The following is a 19,500-nucleotide window of genomic DNA, read 5'->3' on the forward strand; positions in this document are numbered from 1 at the left end:
GAAAAGCTCATAAACAAGGATAGAACATACATACATGCAGACAGCAACCCAGGACTTTAACCAATGCTAACCACTCCACCAATGTTCTGCCCTATGTGAGCTATGAGCTATATGTTTTAATTTATGTTCCATTTATATTCTATTTTTTTATTTACCTCTCATCCCCCTCCCATTTGACTAGTCATGAATTCGGCAAAGTCTACAATCTCACATTTTCATGTCACCTTCTAATTATTCTTACAGTGCATGTATGAATAAGGCATAAGGGCTACACTAATTTACCTGTTCAGACAACACCTGTAAATTCTGCAATAAACCCATCCCTTGACCTTACTATCATACTGCTCTGCATTGCTACAGTACATGCCTTTAAATGTATAGGTATATTGTATCCCTTAACTTAATTATTTCATCCTGTACTATGTAAACTACTCTAGTGCACAAATATATATTATTTTTTAAAATATTTCTAATGCATTTTGTGATACCTTTATCCAGCTTAATGTTTTGTCATATAAAGTATTCTGTTTGGCCAATTTAGGTGCTTATCAAATTGCCTAAAGCACCAATTAATTAACTAATGCATTTGTCTTGTTACATAATTAGATATTCCAGTTTCTCCCCTTATAAAGATTAGATGATCAATTTTAAACAAACTGGTGTCACAGCTACCTTCACTGACTGAAACAAGGTTAAAGTAATGTTTTCTGAGTTCTGATTGTTCTGAACAGAGCTTAAACTTCCTGAGATGACACTTTCACTTTGTAAATTGGATTGCATGTCAGTGACATTATAATGACACAAATGCTGCCATTGATATTACTGTGCTTTTAAAAACATGTAACAAAGTAGTTATTGTCAGTTGGTAAATCCATCAATTTTCTTCTTATGGAAATTCTTTCCCTACTTTTGCTAAACTCTTGATAAAACACCTAAAAGTTGTTTTACAAGCAGACAGAGGATTCTGCAGTGCATAATTACTGCAAAAGCCAGCTGAAAGAAACAGAAGCACAGAAGGCATTAAAGTCCTTACTTCGTTATGAAACGCAGGCATGCACCAACTGTTGAGTTTATACAGAATGTCACTCTGTTGAGATGTCTAACTAATTCTTGCTGCTGTGCAGAATTCTGCTGTCTCTAATCAGAGACCCATGTCCATGGAAGTCTGTCTCAGAAAAAAAATATAATATTGACAGGTTTTGAAATAATCCTGAAGCACTAAACTTCATTGTTTTCCAGCAGGGAGCACTTGCAAGATGAAAAAACATTTGCATAACCAAACTGACTGAGCCCTGTTTTTGAACTGCCAGTGCTGAGACAGACTCCCTGGCCTCTCTCAGAGCTCTACACAGCCTGGGCTACTTCTCTGTGTCTGCCATTCCTGCCCACTTTTCATTGGAGATTCAAACATTGTATTGTACCTTCTTGTAAAGGACTGAGAAACTCTGAAAATGTGTCTGTGCTGTATTCTACAGTAGACTGTCTACAGTGATAGCAATAATACCTTATTTTGTTGCACACACTATATGTATTTTACACATAGACAAATACAAATAAGGTAAGTATTGATTTATAAGAACATTTCTTGACTTTTTCTGCCCTAGACATTCACTTAAAAAAGTTAAAAATTGTACAGTCCCTGCTTTTGTCCATTCAACTATTATTATCTTATAGAACCTATGTATACAGTATATGCAGTTTTCTTTTATCTTATCTCTCAAGATCATCCACAACATATTATCTGCATTCCCAATCAGCTCCACATTGCTATGAGGTTCTATTCTGTTCTGAGTTTAGAAAATGGTTTTAGGATTTTTTAAAACTAAATCTACTACTAAGGAGACATAAACACCATGGAGTGCAGCATAAAAAACCTAAGTATACAAAGTATACTCTACACTTTAGAGCAGGCATCAAAGTTCCTACAGGAACGCAAAGTTATAACCTGCTTGATGTAAAACATCAACAAAAAAAATGTGCTTATTTTACAAATACACTAGATACAGTAGCAGTGGACAATCTTAATAGTACCCAGTGTCATAATGCCAGTGACGTATCATAGTACTGCAGCCCGTACATCAGATGAAGTACATTTTTAATATATTTTCAGACATCAACTAAAAGTACTTCATATTTTTTTTCTTTATTGTTTATTGCTTGGTTTCCATTTCTTTTACTTACAGACCTCTGTAATTTATTATTGTGTGTCAAGGGTACTGTATCTAAATGATTAAATTTCCCATAAAATGTACTCTAGTCTGTTAGGTAAAATATTGGAAATTTTTGAATGTCTCACTCCAGGCAGTCACAATAGCCAAAATCCAGGAGGCCAAACAATTTTACTGATATTTTACAGTTACAGCACCATTTTCGGTTAAATCAGTCAGTCCTCTCAGACACTCCGTTGGAAAGACAGGATAAAAAGAACACACAGGAAGAAAAAAAAAGAGCTTAACAAGAAAAAGACAGCACTTCCTTCACCAGACAAAGAATCTGTCCAGGTTATCTGAACACAAAATAGGTGCAGTTGCAGGCTTTAAGAAAGGGTCTTCTTGTCTTATATTTGTAGAAATGCTGATTTCCTGAGTGTTATCCTTCTGGCTAAAATAAATAAACATTGTGTAGTGATGCATTATTTTCAATAGGGGAGAACATTTTTCATATGTTTAGAATATGTTTTAGTGATCCAGAGTAGGATTTGTTATTTTATATAAAAAAGTGCAGTTTCCATCTTTTCTCCTTTACTTTGTGTCTATGTTGCCAGGTAGAGTTCTATGTTTACTATGTCTATAAAAGGCATGACTCTGATACTTACAGAACAGCAAGTAGTGTGAAATATTGTGTTGTGTAGTTGTAACTTATTGTAAATAAATAATTTTTTCTGTGCTTGCTGGTTGTCACTTTTTAAGCAAAGAAAACTTGTGGTGTGCAATACTGATGAAAAGGAGTGTTATTATTTTTTAGACATTTTCTTTCATTGAGAGCTGATGTAAGAACCTGATTTTTATGTTTGTTTTTGATTAGACTTAACCCCTCTATTATGTAACAATATTTTTAAACCTGATATTTCCTTACTTATCAAAGTTGCATATTTTAATGCAGCAATATGTTTAGTGTTTTCAGTATCAAATCCTGATGTTTTGATAACAAAATAAAAATTGATCAGATATAATTATAGGTAAGGATATGTTCTATGAAGTATATAACCAAACATATGAGATATATATTAGACATCTTCTTATAAGTTGGACAAAGCATTTATACTGTACAATAAAAAAACATTAGAAGATAGTATTTAAAAGCCCACACTTAGATGTAATTACTGTTGCAAGTCTAAAAGGAACACCACTAAAACCTTTCAAGATTTTGCTAGATAAGAACTGTCAAAATCATCCTTCAGTATTGTGTTTATCAAAACTGCATTTTCAAAAAGTATACAGTTCACAATAAAATGGGTTCTCATGACTTTCGAAGCACAAATGGAGAAAAAGTTCAAGATACAGCAATTTCGTCTGCTGTTTATTTCTTGTAAAGATAAAATATAAGTATTGCAGTAGCATAAAGTAGAAACTAAGGAGACAAGAGTGCAACTCCATGAGCTCTGAGTTTTCAGTGAGAGTAACATACAAATGGCCTTGTGAGATCCTCAATTATATCAAATATGTGTTGATTGTATTTTGCTGAGCCTCTTTTTAATAGACATCCATTGCTTTTCTTGGACCAATTTTCAGTGGATGTTGTCCAAGATGTACCTGAAGACCTGTTGCCAACACAACAAACATTGCATGCCTTAGTGTTTTTGACAGAGACCCATCAAAATCAAATATCGAGAAGACTCCTAAAGGCCGTAAGCCAGTGTGCTTTAAAAAACAAACCCAGAAAACTAGCTTTACATTACTTGCAGTCTGCAGTAAAGCACTTTTCCTGTGGTTGCAATTATTGTTCTTTTATTTTGAATTTATAATGAATAGTGTTTCAGGATTGGAAACTGATTGGCAAAAACAATCAATACAATCCATCCATTTCTCAGGCCTTTTACTGTATCTGGTTGAAGGTCACAGAAAACCACAGCCTGTCCTTGGAGCACAGGTTATGAAGTGGAACCAAGAGTACATGACTGCTCTTCCCCTCATCTCAGGGCACTGGGGCACGGGACATTTTCGCATAGCTAGAATGTCTTTTGGAGTTGTGAGGTAACTGGAGCTCCCAGTGAAAGCTCATGAGACCATGATAAGAATATGTAAGTTCTGCACAGACATGTGCCTAGGGGTGGAATAAAAACCTGGGGCTCTGAAGCAATGAGGCAGCTGTGCTAGCTGCCACACCACCCTGAGAAAAATAATGTTTTATTATAAAACCAAGCTATTAAAATGTTGTTTTTTCATTTTGATTTTTAAGACATGTTTTGCTTTATGGTGTATTTACGGCACCTCTGAACTTCACAGGACAACTTGAATTCTACGTATTAAACAGAAGTAAAACTGAGCATTCCGAATGACTGAAATGGGAAGTAGCACAATGACAGCAGGATTACATTGCTTTACCACCTGGCATTTGTCTCACAAAAACTCTCATCCTGTTCTCTGTCAATGTGTTGTTTTCTTGTGAAATTATGGGTATCAGAATGTGAGACAAGCAGACAATGGCTTCTGTTATGAGACTATTCATATTATATTTTATGATATTTAACTGATTTTACATGAAAATAAAAAATGTAAGCATTTGCCTGATAAATCTTATGAACATCCATTTTATCACGTACATTTATGTGTTTCATAATAAATGAAGCAGAGCATCTAAAAAAAGCCAGCAGTAAAACTGTGTTCATTCATCTAATGACCTATTAAAACCAGAAGGGTTACTGCCAAGAAGGGGATGTTTTTGAGGGACAGATTGGATCACAAATAGCCCAAATGTAAACATGCACTCTCCCAGACCATCAGAAACATCATGCATTTCCAGAGCAAAATCCCCCAGCCCCTTAGGCTTTAACTACTTCGCTTCTTAATCTCTGAAGGCTACTCATCAGATATCATTGCTTTGAGTCCATCTCCCTTGTCACGCAGTAGCTTTCCCTACTGCCAGCATTTTATCCAGATTTCTCACAGTTCTTGTCCCAATCTGGGAAATGTATTCAAAGTCACTGAGCTCTCACTCGTTTGCTGGAATGATTCCTCACCATCTGTGCAGTGCTAGGTGACCTGGGATTAAAGTGTGATACGATCCCTCCCAATTACTAAAGACTGAACCTTAAGTATTTTCTCTTGAGGAGCCATAAGGTCACACCGCTATATACTGTAATGTGAGCGGCAAAGTTTGTTCATGCATAAGACAGGGGAATCTGGGACATCATTTGAGACAAGGAATCACAGAGATGACTTTTCTAAGCTCTTGCATTGGAATGCTGGCTCACTTCATCATCTCGTGTCATGTATTAGCAACCGCCTTCAATGCATTCCTGGTGAGATGTTGTTCGTGTCACCGGTGTCAGAAAGGTGATTCATTGCTATTAAATCCCAGAGTTTTCCTTTCTGTCTTTTGTTTTAGAAGAGGTAATGATGAGTAAGGCCCGAGATTCTCAGTGCGTGAGGTCCCTGTCACGATCAGGTCAGCCAGGCAGTATCCCATGGTGTCCCCATACTGAGACTGGCAGTGGGTGCCCGGCAATGCCTCCGCCTTGGCACTATGTCTGCCAGCCTGTCAGTCAGATGGCAGCACACTGAATGGGTGGATCTAGTCAGCAGGCTGTGTGATAGCGAGATGAGCACAGAGATTCTTAGTAATATGTGGGAGTGAAATCTTTCACAGGGACTTTTTTTTGGGGGAAAGCAAGAATGAATCAACTACAATGAATTAATATCATATTCCCTTTATCTGTGATCTGTGTATTTCCAGGTCATACAGTTAATAAAAATAACAAGAAAATAAGTTTAATCCATTCACACTTTGCGTGCTGTAAAGCTGGTGAAAATAAAGTTCATTATCTTGGCGAGATAATTACTCATTAGATGTTAGCTGTTACACAGATTAATAACCTTAAGGTTAACCTTAATTCACAAAATATAAAAAATCATTAAAGAGTACATACAAAATTAGCTTAATGCAAACAAAAGAAGATAAAGTACTGTATTTTTGTTTTGAAATGCACTTGTAAAAATAATGGATCAATTAACAAACAATGTGTTCATTTGGCAAAACTCCATCAGAGCATTACCTGTCAGCTCCCTAAACTCCATGATGACAAATGTACTGGGGTTCTGACTCGGGATAGAGCAATATACAGTGCGTTTACATACAGTGAGTATGCATACAGTGCGTATGCAAATTTAATGAGTTAGAAGAAATATCCTGCAAGCAGCACATAACAAAAAATAGAAAAGAAACAGATACCTTATTACAGAAAGTATCTTGATAAGGCACAATATGGGAAACAACCCAAACACAAGGAGACAAGCAGCATTGAGTAAAAGTGACCTTGATAGACTAGAGATGAGAGAGATCAAGAAAGAACAAGACAACATGGTGAACAGAGACTGGCAGCCTGACAGCAAAGACAGGAGAGTAAAAAGGTAAAAAAATCAAACTATGCTTACAATCAACTACAGCAACAGATGGACATGTCTGTTCTGAAAGGGATGAATGACTAGATATGTATAAATAGGATGTAACAACAAAAGCTAACGGCTCTGTAGCAAGATGGTGTGATATTGTGAAGCTAGTTACAAATCAATGAGTTCTGCTTGCTATAGTGTGGGAACACAGACCACTTAAATCTACCACTCTTAAGGAAAAGCAGCTTTTTTACAGTGTCCAAAAGTATGGAAATCAATGGCAATACTACACTAACTGAATGAGTATCCCCTAAGCAAATTATTACAAATACTAATGAAGTTGTGCAATGTAAGGTACAATTGGTTAGCACACTGACTTGTAATGGGTCAAGCAACTCCAGGGCTTTGCAGGCTATATTTGGCAAGAAAGTCCATAGCTTGCCATGCACCAACAGCCTATACTGTAGGTCTTGCCCAGCTCCCTTAAGCGTGCATTGCTATCCTTGAGAATTGCATTACATGTCAAATTCTGGTCTCTTGTACAGGCATTAAGTGAGGAAATTATTCTAAACCCCCAATCCTTCATGTTCACAAACAATAGCTGTAAATTTAAATATGTATGTATAAATACATATAAAGAATTTATACTGTAGCATTGACAAATACATGTACAGTACTTCGATATATGTCACCCTAAAGGTTTCTGTTAATGTTGTTGTGAGATGTGCCACAAAAACAGATATTACATTGCTGATAGCATTGTACTGAAAAGTTAAAACTGTTCTAGAGTTTCCTTTTCCACTAAACTGGGTTTTGCCTACCAAAGACTAACCTGTATACAGATTTTTCTAGGTGTTAAGAGTTGAAATCCAGTTCTTGCAGCTAATGCATTTAGGATACCTTCCTGCCAAATGTGCTTGTGCTCATTCAACAGTTAGACTTTTCTCTAATGTCTGCAGCATACCAGCTGTATTGTTTTTCAAATAGCCCTACTGAGGGTATCCTACATAATTGCAATAATTGATCATCTCCTTCATATACAAGCCTTCTGTGCTCTGTTTTGTTTTGGGTTACTATATTTTATAGTAGAACAATACTGTTAAATTCTAGTCCTAGAAAGCTGCTGTCTAGCAGGAGCTAGTGGCTGATCATCAGCATTTTAAAATTTTGCCTCTTGCTCCTTCATCAGATTTCATTTGAAGGGATTGTTTAATTTCATTGGGATTTCCTTATCAAAAGCAAATATTCAAGCTTAGAATGTATATGGCACTGACTCAAATATGCCAGGAAAGGACATGCAGAGGAAGTGTGAAGCATAATTATACCAAATAAAGTCTTTTCGGAAATCTCAGGAAGTTGTGAATGAACCAAATGGAGCTCAATTCTTGCAATATTCACCTTTTTTCAGTTTTGTTTTGGTAGTTTTATGGCTGAGAGCGTGAAACATGAGCCTGATCTATGAATCTTACTGCGTGTCAAGCAGAGTAAACATACCAACCCCCTCACCCTCTCATCTCTTCTCCTACTCATAATCTGCTCACTCACACATTACCAGGCAATCCAATCAGAGTCCGTTTCCAAGGGGGATCCGGTTTTATTTCCCATGCCTACACAAATAAACCAAAACCATTTTCAGTGTTTCTCTGCAAAAAAGGAAGGATCTAAAAGCATGTCTCGCAGTTTCCACGCACTCTACAGTAAGAACAAGATGACCAAGTCATGCAATATTCGGAAGGGAATTCATCCCAAGCATAAAGATATTCATCCATGAGACAACAAGTACAGTAGGGGAGATAATTATACAAGAAAGGAGAGTGAACCCATGTTAGTTTAAGAACTGTGCAGCCAGGGTTTTGTTGAAAATGTTCTATGAACCAGGTGAATCTACATCATGGTGTACAAAATGATAAATAGGTCACCTGATTTTTCTAAAAGAAATGTGTACCTTTTTCCAGTGTCCACACCTCTTCACACAGAAATTGCTCGGAGCCCTAATCCATCTTGGTACCCTGGTGAGCCCTGCGTGATGGGCAGTTTCTGTTTCCTCTGCCACATACACATTTTCTCTTGTTGCTTGCACTTATAGAGACAGCTATCAGGATGTAGAATACTAAGATTTTCTTTTAGAGGGAGCCAGAGGCAGTGAGAAAGATGACAAACTTGAGGGTAGAAAGTTTTGAAAGAACAAAAGAAAACAATCATAGTTTACCAGATCACACATGGCTCATGATGCCATATATTATATGACCTAAAAGTTTTTCACTTTGAAAGAATTTGAACAGAAGATAGTGTGTGCAGTGCCTGATGTTTCTTAAATCCTTGTACCAATGGGTAAACACAGAAAATCTGGCAAACAGAGAGATTTTCAACCAGTTGGTTCCTCTCTGTGTGTGCCAAGTTTATTCACTAATGTCAAGAAAACAAGGATGGGTAAGATAGGGATGTTCCTTTAAAGCTCATTAAGATGTACAGTATTGCAGAAATCTCTGGAACGGAACTGACATTCTTGTTTGAAGTTCTGTCAAGTAAGTTGAAAGAAGCAGAACTGTTCAACAATGAAACAGGAATTTGTTCTGAATGTTTAGTATTACTGGTACAGTTCTATAAGAGAACAAGTTAAAGAAAATATTTCTTCTAAAAGTAAACTCTTCCACTAAATAAATAAACATAAATGGTGAAGTGCCTGAAATAAGAAAACAAGTATTAGTTGCCTCCAGCTCTTGTGATACAATTCCTATTTTAATATATTTTCCCAAAAATGTTATTAATACATTCCTCATGGACAGACTGCATTGCTAAAACTTACTCTTTTGTGAATTAGCCTGTTCTTTTTACTTTTTATTGAAATTCTCATTCCATTTTGTGGTCATTCTACACTACGTCCTTGTACCTTAAGTGTAGCTGTAGGGTACCTTTAAGTTAAGTGTCATATAACAATTAATTTATAGCATGAAACACAAGATAGTGACCTGGAACATATCCAGTAATTTTCTTTAAGATGATGGATTTGCATTGATCAGTTGTTAAAATTTTAAATATGGATTAAAACTGTACATCTGCACATTAAAATACACACCGCTTAATTCTATTAATTTTGTTCTCCAAAGTACCACATTTTGACTAAGAATTCCCCCTAACTCCCACCTCAAAGATCATAAGTAAAGCATCAAATCAAAGCTGAAATAATTCACATTCCAAAGGAAAAGTAATCTAAAATGAAAGGTAAAATTTAACTTTTAAATAAACATTTTTTTCATTTCATATTGTTGACATTACATTCTCTTGCAATAATAGTAACTGTTTAAAACCACATCTTTTCCATTGACAGATTTTATCCTTAGCAAATTATGTGAACCCGTTTGTTTTCCATTGTGTGGATAGGACCAAAGTTCTTTGAGCATCTTTGCAATTGAAGCTACCGAGACATATTGTGCAATAGTCCTTCTACAATCTCTGTAAATTATTTTGAATAAAAGCCTCTACTAAATGGTTTTCATAAATCTCCTATATAGATAATTAATTTGCTTTAGAAAAATATTTAGTCACAAGTATTAGATCTATAGGGTTTGCTAATATATAATGTTAATTCAAAAAAGGCTTTGTGAATTTCCTTTAAAATACTGTACAGTGAAGAGTTGTAGATTATGAGCCATAAATCTACTTCTGTTTCTATGGAGAAGTTTCCTGGGAGGCAGGCACTGTCTCCAGAGCATGCTGATAAACAGGGTGGAAAGTAGGAGATTAGAATTGTGGATTGTGCCACAGGAAATTTAACTTCCCCTGTGAGAAAACTTGAACTGAATTTACAACAGAGACATGACACAACATAGTTTGACAGGCTGCATTTGTACCTCTTCAAGAAAGTGTAGATGTGGTCAGGCTTTAGTAGTCTGATCACAGGTTGAACAGAATTGCATTTGTTTTGTACTGATTATCTTATCAACAATTAAGAATTTGGTATACGTTTTATGTACTGTACATCAACAGATATGATTCTTTGTTTTTCAAGTGCCCCTGAACTGCTCTGTACATTGACATAAAAAGAACACTAAAACTGTTTATTTGTACAGTTGCACACATCATCAGAACTAAGGCTTCCTGCCAAAACATACATTTGACCCTTGTTTGCACAGTAAATTTAAAACACTTAATCTGTTTTTGTTCCAACATTGCAAAGACATTACACACAACATAAAGAAAACTAGGGAATTCATATACTGTATGTGTATACTGTACTGTATGTACCTCTATCCAAAAGCCTTAGACATCTTAGACTTAAAGGAGTTAAAATATATACTACAGCATCACAAATGCACTCAAAGACTCCACTAATGTTTTCTATAGTTGTAAAAGCTCTGTTATAACTACTTATGTATTTATAAGCTCTAACTCCTTCTATAAATATGCTGATGACACTACCATCATTGGCCAAATCACTGCTGAGACAGCCTACAGGGATGAGATCAGGAACCTGGTGTAGTGGTGACTTGACAATAACCTCTCCCTTAACATCAGCAAAACCAAAGAGCTGGTCATCAATTTTAGAAAGAAGGGTAGGAACCACAGCCCTATTCACATCAATGAGGTGGCTGTAGAAATGGTTAGCAGCTTCAAGTTCCTGGGTACCTACAGTACCACTGGCGTACACTGATGTTTTTTTTTTTTCACACTGCTTGTTCAACTGATTTTTTGTAAGTTGTATGTTATTTAACTTGTTGCTGTTGCTGCTGCTGTTCTGTGTTTATGTTTTTGGTGATTCCTTTAATGTCTTTGTATTGGAGCATACATAAAGATAAGCATTTCATTGCATTTGTGCATATAACAAATAAACTGTTGTAGTTCAGGTGGGTAGCTGCGTCAGCATGCGTAGGCTGCAAAGGAACAAGTAATAGGTTTATTCCATGCTGAAAAAAAGAAAAAAGAAAATACAACGTTTCGGCCGTGGAGCCGGAACTCCCCCGGAACTTTAGTGGGGAGCACCTGAAGAAGGCTCCACAGCCGAAACGTTGTTTTCTTTTTTCTTTTTTTCAGCATGGAATAAACCTATTACTTGTTCCTTAACAAATAAACTGAACTGTACTTAATTTTAGAGAGATTAAATTAAGGTTTTTATCTTAAAATCACAGTGGCCTGAAACTTACAAAATGTGATCATAATATCTTAAGGTAAGCTATACATGAGCAGCCAATAAGAAATGTATCTACTGTATCACATTTATCAGTAAAAACTTATTGAAATATTATCTTTTAGTCTTTTCTTTTATTATTGGTTCCATGTTTGCCATTATTTGTTCATTGTCATACCTCCATAAAGCTAAAAGGCTACTTTTTCACTACAAACACAATGTTCTTCCCTCTAAATGCGTAAATACAATTGACATTTGTGAAAAAATACTTTTTATTTAAGATGATAGATCTGTATTGATATCTAGTCTAGAAGATTAGACTCCAATCACTTATTATTAATGCAGGCAATATCCATCACTGAAAATGTGTTCATGCTGTTCAGGAATATTGTATTGTAATCCCACAAGAAAGTTTCTGTACTTTCCAGTTATACAGTACTTTATGTCCTATTTTTTTATTTTTCTTCATTGTGTGCACACCATATACAATAGGTTTATGTTTTAATCTCTAGTTTAAAACACTCTACTAAGTGTTGTGCTCTGTAATGTAGTCAATCCAAAAAATGAAATTAACTCAAAGTTTATCATTCCTAATATCATTATTTCTTCCTAATAATACAACAGTTACCATTATGCTACTGGACATTTGGCAGGGAAACACTCTGGGATGTTGCACTCGATTCTGGAGGTGAGATGAAGAGAAGCTGTAGCAGAACCGAATGTTTCCCAGGCAGTGACAGGGGCTGATTCTTCCTCAAAAGTGAAATGTTCGCATCAGAATTCTCCTGGATTCTAAATAATTCAATCCTGCACTGAGTCTCCCAGTTTGTCTGGGCTCAGCCCGCTGCTTAAGTATTTAATGGCATTGAGGTTTGATTCTCTGCAAAGTGTTCAAGTCTTATCTTATCTCACACTACTATATTTGTCTTTAATTTATTGTAAATTGCATTGGATGAAAGATTTAGCCTTAACAATATGAATATACAGTGGTGTGAAAAATTGTTTGCCCCCTTCCTGATTTCTTTTTTTTTTGCATGTTTGTCACACTGAAATGTTTCAGATCATCAAACAAATTGAAATATTAGACAAAGATAACATAAGTAAACACAAAATGCAGTTTTTAAATGAAGGTTTTTATTATTAAGAGAAAAAAAAATCCAAACCTACATGGCCCTGTGTGAAAAAGTGATTGCCCCCTAAACCTAATAACTGGTTGGGCCACCCTTTGCAGCAACAACTGCAATCAAGCATTTGCGATAACTGGCAATGAGTCTTTTACAGCGCTGTGGAGGAATTTTGGCCCACTCATCTTTGCAGAATTGTTGTAATTCAGCCACATTGGAGGGTTTTCGAGCCTTAACCGCTTTTTTAAGGTCATGCCACAAGATCTCAATTGGATTCAGGTCAGGACTTTGACTAGACCACTCCAAAGTCTTCATTTTGTTTTTCTTAAGCCATTCAGAGGTGGACTTGCTGGTGTGTTTTGCATCATTGTCCTGCTGCGGAACCCAAGTGCGCTTCAGCTTGAGGTCACGAACAGATGGCCGGACATTCTCCTTCAGGATTTTTGGGTAGACAGCAGAATTCATGGTTCCATTTACCACAGCAAGTCTTCCAGGTCCTGAAGCAGCAAAACAGCCCCAGACCATCACACTACCACCACCATATTTTACTGTTGGTATTATGTTCCTTTTCTGAAATGCTGTGTTACTTTTACGCCAGATGTAATGGGACACACACCTTTCAAAAAGATCAACTTTTGTCTCGTCAGTCCACAGAGTATTTTCCCAAAAGACTTGGGGATCATCAAGATGTTTTCTGGCAAAACTGAGACAAGCCTTTATGTTCTTTTTGCTCAGCAGTTTTCATCTTGGAACTCTGCCATGCAGGCCATTTTTGCCCAGTCTCTTTCTTATGGTGGAGTCATGAGCACTGACCTTAACTGAGGCAAGTGAAGCCTGCAGTTCTTTGGATGTTGTTGTGGGGTTTTTTCTGACCTCTTGGATCAGTCATCGCTGCGCTCTTGGGGTAATTTTGGTCGGCCGGCCACTCCTGGGAAGGTTCACCACTATTCCATGTTTTCGCCATTTGTGGATAATGGCTCTCAATATGGTTCGCTGGAGTCCCAAAGCTTTAGAAATGGCTTTATAACCTTTTCCAGACTGATAAATCTCAATTACTCTGTTTCTCGCTTGTTCCTGAATTTGTTTGGATCGCAGCATGATGTCTAGCTTTTGAGGATCTTTTGGTCTACTTCACTTTGTCAGGCAGGTCCTATTTAAGTGATTTCTTGATTGAGAACAGGTGTGGCAGTAATCAGGCCTGGGTGTGGCTAGAGAAATTGAACTCAGCTTTCCAAAGATGTGATAAACCATAGTTGATTTACAGTATGTTTTAACGGGGGGCAATCACTTTTTCACACAGGACCATGTAGGTTTGGATTTTTTTCCCCCTTAATAATAAAAACCTTCATTTAAAAATTGCATTTTGTGTTTACTTGTGTTATCTTTGTCTAATATTTCAATTTGTTTGATGATCTGAAAAATTTCAGTGTGACAAACATGCAAAAAAATAAGAAATCAGGAAGGGGGCAAACACTTTTTCACACCACTGTATACTGCCTATAAAAATTGATAGCATGGTCATGATTATTTACAGCTTTACATAACATGAAGTATAATCAATTTAGCTGCCTGTTAGCCAAGATTGGGGATTTTCTACACTGATTTCTAGAGCGTTCTTTCATGTTTCTTTGATAAAACTCGTCTTCCCCTGTGCAGTACAGTGAAGCACTCTACAGACTAATGGGTTTCTGTGGAGATCTTGAGAGATGCAGAGGAAATGCAAACACACATTTATTAAAACATCCCTTGATTGCTCAAGCAAACTCTTTACTTACTGAAACAGGATTTATACACAGGTAAGACAATTAACAAGGCAGGAATGATGGAGTATGTTTAATTAGCAAAATGAAAATGTTGGAGGAAGCAGGTGATGTTTTAAATGTTACTTTGTGGCTAATACAGCACATTCTTGAGCATTACCCCTGATTTGATATGAGTTGCTATGAACATTTCCTCACATAAATTGGGTGAAGCTGTTTATATCCCAGAGTCAGATGAATGAAGGTTGTGAGCTGGGGAGTAGGAAGATAATAAGTAAGATAGGCACTGAGGCCATGTGACCTTATAACTCTACTGAGGTATTAGGACCCACACAGACCTTCCCCACTGGTCTCACTGACATCCCTTCCAGCAGCAACCTTCTTTCCCAGGAGGTCTCCCATCAAGGTACTGGCCAGGTTCACACCTGCTTAGCTTTAGTGGGGTGCCAGTTTCCGAGTCTCTGCTGATCCATATTATAAGTGACATGATATTTAAATAATAATGAAAGTTTATTCTTCAGTATCTAAAAAACGTTAATGAAGAAATAGCATTAACATTATATTGATTTTACTGCAGATTGAATGAGAAAATGATTGCTTGGACACATCTATTAAAGAAATATGCCAGATGGTACATGAAATGGTAAGTGTTATTTTCCATTGGAAATTTCCTTTTATGCCAATTTAAAGATGCTGAGAACTAAGATAAATTTCAAATTGTACTCTGGGGAAAAGATCTTGCCACTTTCAGTCCCCTCAGCTTGTGTATACTAAAAAAAAGTTATACACCAAAACTTAAATTCATCCATTCCTTTCCAGCTATTTTCCACATTTTTACATGCAACACTAAAACACACAAGCATGTGTTTCAGTAGCAGTGACAACAGCCACAAATAACCTTGGGGTTATATTCGATTCTGTCTTAACATTCAACCCACATGTACAGCATACTGTCAAAACATCTTTTTTTCACCTTAGAAATATTGCACGACTACGCCCTATGCTATCATTAACTGTGGCTGAAAAGCTGATCAACATATTTGTATTCTCTCGAATTGACTACTGCAATGCTCTACTCGCTGGGGTATCTAAATCTACTCTGAACAAACTGCAGTATGTCCAAAACTCAGCAGCCAGAATCCTGACCAGGTCTAGTGCAAGTGTTCACATTGCTCCTATCCTGGAGTCCTTGCACTGGCTTCCAGTCAAATTCCACGTAGACTTTAAAATCCTCATGCTTACCTACTGTATAAGGCTTTACATGGCTTGGCACCTCAATACCTGTCTGAACTTTTATCGCCCTACTCCCCACCTCGCAACCTCCGCTCTTCAAATTCTGCCCTCCTTACTGTCCCCCAAGCCTGTCTACATTGTATGGGCGACAGGGCCTTCTCCTGCTATGCCCCCAAGCTCTGGAACTCTTTGCCCAAGGATATCAGAGAGTCACCTTCTCTAAACTCCTTCAAATCCAGACTCAAAACCTTCTTCTTCAGGAAAGCCTTTACTTAACTGGTTCCATTCTTCACCCCTCTGCTCTTCTTAGTATCACCTTCCACGGTCTCCTCTATTGTTATTGTTGTATTGTTGTAATTGTAATTGTGTCCTATCTTGTGAAATCTTCTTATTTATTGTTGTCGTCTTCTTATTTATTGTTATTGTCATCCTGTAAAGCGCTTTGAGAAGCCACCTTTAAAGGCGCTATATAAAATAAAGTTTATTATTATTATTATTATTATTATTATTATTATTATTATTATTATTAGGCATATTAAAGGTAAATTTAGTATTTTAAGTTGCAATAAAATGGATTAACCCACTTGGTTAAAGGGTTAACCTCCTGGCCATAGGACAAGGAGGCAAGGAGTGACCAAGGGGTAGCTGGGGTGGAAAAGGAATTCAAATGATGAATGCAAGGGAGAGAAAGGGATCATGTACAGTAATTATAATGTTTAAGTGGGGAAATGACATCATAATTACAAATAACAGACAGCTGAAGTTGATTGATCTGGGCAATTGTAATCCCTCACGAACTTCCGTCAAAAACTCCATTTAAATATTTCGACAGATAACTTCAGAAAAACCTCAAATAAATATAGAGTGGACACTCTCTTGCTCTATACTGGCATTTGTTTATTTAATCAAATAGAGGTAGATAATTTGGATGTCTTTACCTACTGGCTGGTAGCCCTGCCTCGCCAGCCCACCGAAGGGGTTTCGACTGCCAAAGGCCCCCCCATCAATGGATCCATAAGACATCCTGGTTTCTCTATGTGTATCTCACCAGACAGGAAGCTGAAAGATAAATCAGAATCAGAATCACTATGATAACTCAGGAGGACCGACATCATTTAATTTGTATTTCATTGAAATACAGTCAGCTGCAATCAGAACTGTATCATATGTGCATGTGTATGACTCTATGTATACATGAATATCACATGTATATGTATATTGTTTGTATATACTGTATTTTGATTTATAAATTAAATATATATATAGATTTTATATAGATTTTATATATATAGAAACAAAATATTGTCCTTAGCATCATTCTCTGTAACTTAAACAGTTCACTCTGTGATACATTATAGATACTGTCAAAAACTGAAGAATTAGTATTGCAAAATCAACAGCATGAGTTTTAATGTACACTCAGTGGAAAAAGCATCAGCTTTAATCTATATCTTTGTTAGCTGGTTCTAATGTACTGTAAAACATCACCTTGTGATAGCATAGCAGCTAATGCAGAAAAAATGTTCAGTATGTTCCAACCTTTGGAAAGTGGTTCTCATCTTCACTTTCATACATTTTTAAAGAAATACCTAGGATTACCCCTTGCAGATATTATCCAGTGATTTGACAAAGATGGAACTTTCCATCCACTAAATGGGTCAGAATCTCCCCTTTTGTTTTTAATATGTTCTTCACAGGCAATCACAGTACTGTATTTCATTCCTGAATGCTGTTGTGTTGTGTCCTATCTTGCATATGGGTCATCCCATACATTCTTAGGAATAATCTAAGTCAATTTATTATGACATCTTTATCAAAGTGTTTATCCCTTGCTTCTCTTTTGGCTAAACATGTTTTATAATAGCTGACAGAATCACTCAGTTAATTGTAAACAATTCAATCCAAAGTTAACTGGACAGTGAGAAGATATAAAGGGCAAGTCATCATTGCCAGAACATCAGATTAACGGTCATGTCACACAGGACAGGAAGGAAAATAAGTCCCCCCACTAACCGCAGTAGGCTAAGAGACACCAGAAAACTCCCTGCTGCAAGTTCATCATAGAAAATGTACACTAATTTTGACCTAGTCTACATTTCACATTGCTTTGACATGTTTCCTGTTATTTTGTCATACTGCAACTTACTGTAGTTTTATGGTGCAAAATTCAATACAGATATCTTAAATGGAGTTTAATTGTCAAATCACTCCTATAGTAACACCTGCAGCATTTCAGATTAAAAAAATGCCTAACATAGATTTAGAATGATTGCATACATACATTGCAACTCCTAATGTCTAAGAGTTTTGTACAGCAGTGCAGCTGTGCTTCATTAAATTTGAGCATTTCTAAACAAAAAATATTTTAAATACATTGACATACATTTAAATAACAAATACATGTAGTTAAATTAAATAATTTATAAAGGATAGAAAAATAGTAACAGCAGTCAAAACCAGTGATGAAAGGAGTACTAAAAATAATTAGTTATCTAGAATCAGAGAAGTGTACAAGCACATTTGTAACCTGAATAAACAATTTTAAGAGGTTTCCTTTCAGATTTCTTATTTAAATTTCTTATTTAAACATTTTTTAATTAATACTCCATCTCCCTTTTTGGTCACATTTTCCATAAACTAGCATCAGCTGACCAACAGATATTATAGGACACAAGAAGATCTTTCAAAGACATAGACTGATGTCCATCAAGTGATGCCTAATCTGAGAGTCGAAATTTTAAAGTTAGTCTTTCACTTGTTGGTGCTCAACATGAAAAAACTGTCATTCAAAAAATAAAATGAGAAAAGAAAATTCCGATATCATATATCGATTTCTTGGTTTAAAACAGAAAAAAATGTGTGCATGGCAGTTTGCCTGTATTGCACAAATTATTGCAAAGAAAATCACATTAAAGGGCAAGCATCTGTGTTTGTGCTCCTGTGAGTTCTGTGACACAAACTGGCATTAGTGAGACAAGGTAAAGGGGTGGTGTGCATACATGTATGTGCCAGGCTGTCACCATTAGCTGCAAAAGGGAGGCGTGTGTGAGTGTGAGTGTGTACCTGTGACACGAACTGACATTAGTAAAGCCAGGCAGAGGGCAGATGTGTGTAAATTTGTGCAAGAGTGTGTGCAAGTAGACTAAGGTGACATCAACTAGTATTATTCAGAGAATGAATCAAGCTTTAAATCAAATTTACACTGTGCATAGCAGCCGGTCTAATTGTCACACCATATGAAAGGAATGAAATGGAAAGAAAGGCTCTAATTGCACAAGGGAAAGGTTAATGAATGGAGCACTCCTCCATAGCAATTTGTTTTCTGTTTCCTTTTTCAGGTTTGCCCCCAGTAGTTGGTTTGAAAGCTCTTTCTGCTAAGCAGATCGGAGAGCCCGTCATGATCTTTCTATTATAAATAGCTGAATGGAGGTGATCCATTGTGACGGCTTAGCACTGTGTTGTGACCTCAAGGTAGAAGAATACTCCCACACCACTACAGCACATACTGTAGCAAGGGCAGTAGTATCCATCCTCAGCAACAATCACCCTAACTCTCACAGGACAGGAAGGAAAATACAACCCCCCCACAGTAGACTAAGAGACACCAGAAAACTCCCTGCTGCAGGCTCATCATAGAAAACGTACACTAATTTTGAACTTGTCTACATTTTACATTGTTTTGACATGTTTCCTGTTATTTTGTCATA

The 19,500-nt window shown here is 36.5% G+C and overlaps 1 protein-coding gene across 5 annotated transcripts in view; it reads right to left on the minus strand.

The window, feature by feature from the left end:
- The window catches only part of tsnare1 (T-SNARE Domain Containing 1), a 244,146-nt gene that overhangs the window by 193,549 nt on the left and 31,097 nt on the right, over positions 1-19,500 (minus strand). For all 5 annotated transcript variants that reach the window (XM_088601358.1, XM_088601356.1, XM_088601357.1 and 2 more), the window contains exon 2: positions 16,732-16,852. In XM_088601358.1, the coding sequence (XP_088457484.1) occupies positions 16,732-16,816 (85 nt within the window). In that variant the 5' untranslated portion in view covers positions 16,817-16,852. The remainder of the gene's footprint in view (positions 1-16,731; positions 16,853-19,500) is intronic.

The sequence above is a fragment of the Lepisosteus platostomus genome, chromosome 12 (genome assembly GCF_059453375.1).
Source record: "Lepisosteus platostomus isolate fLepPlt1 chromosome 12, fLepPlt1.hap1, whole genome shotgun sequence".
NCBI lineage: Eukaryota > Metazoa > Chordata > Actinopteri > Semionotiformes > Lepisosteidae > Lepisosteus > Lepisosteus platostomus.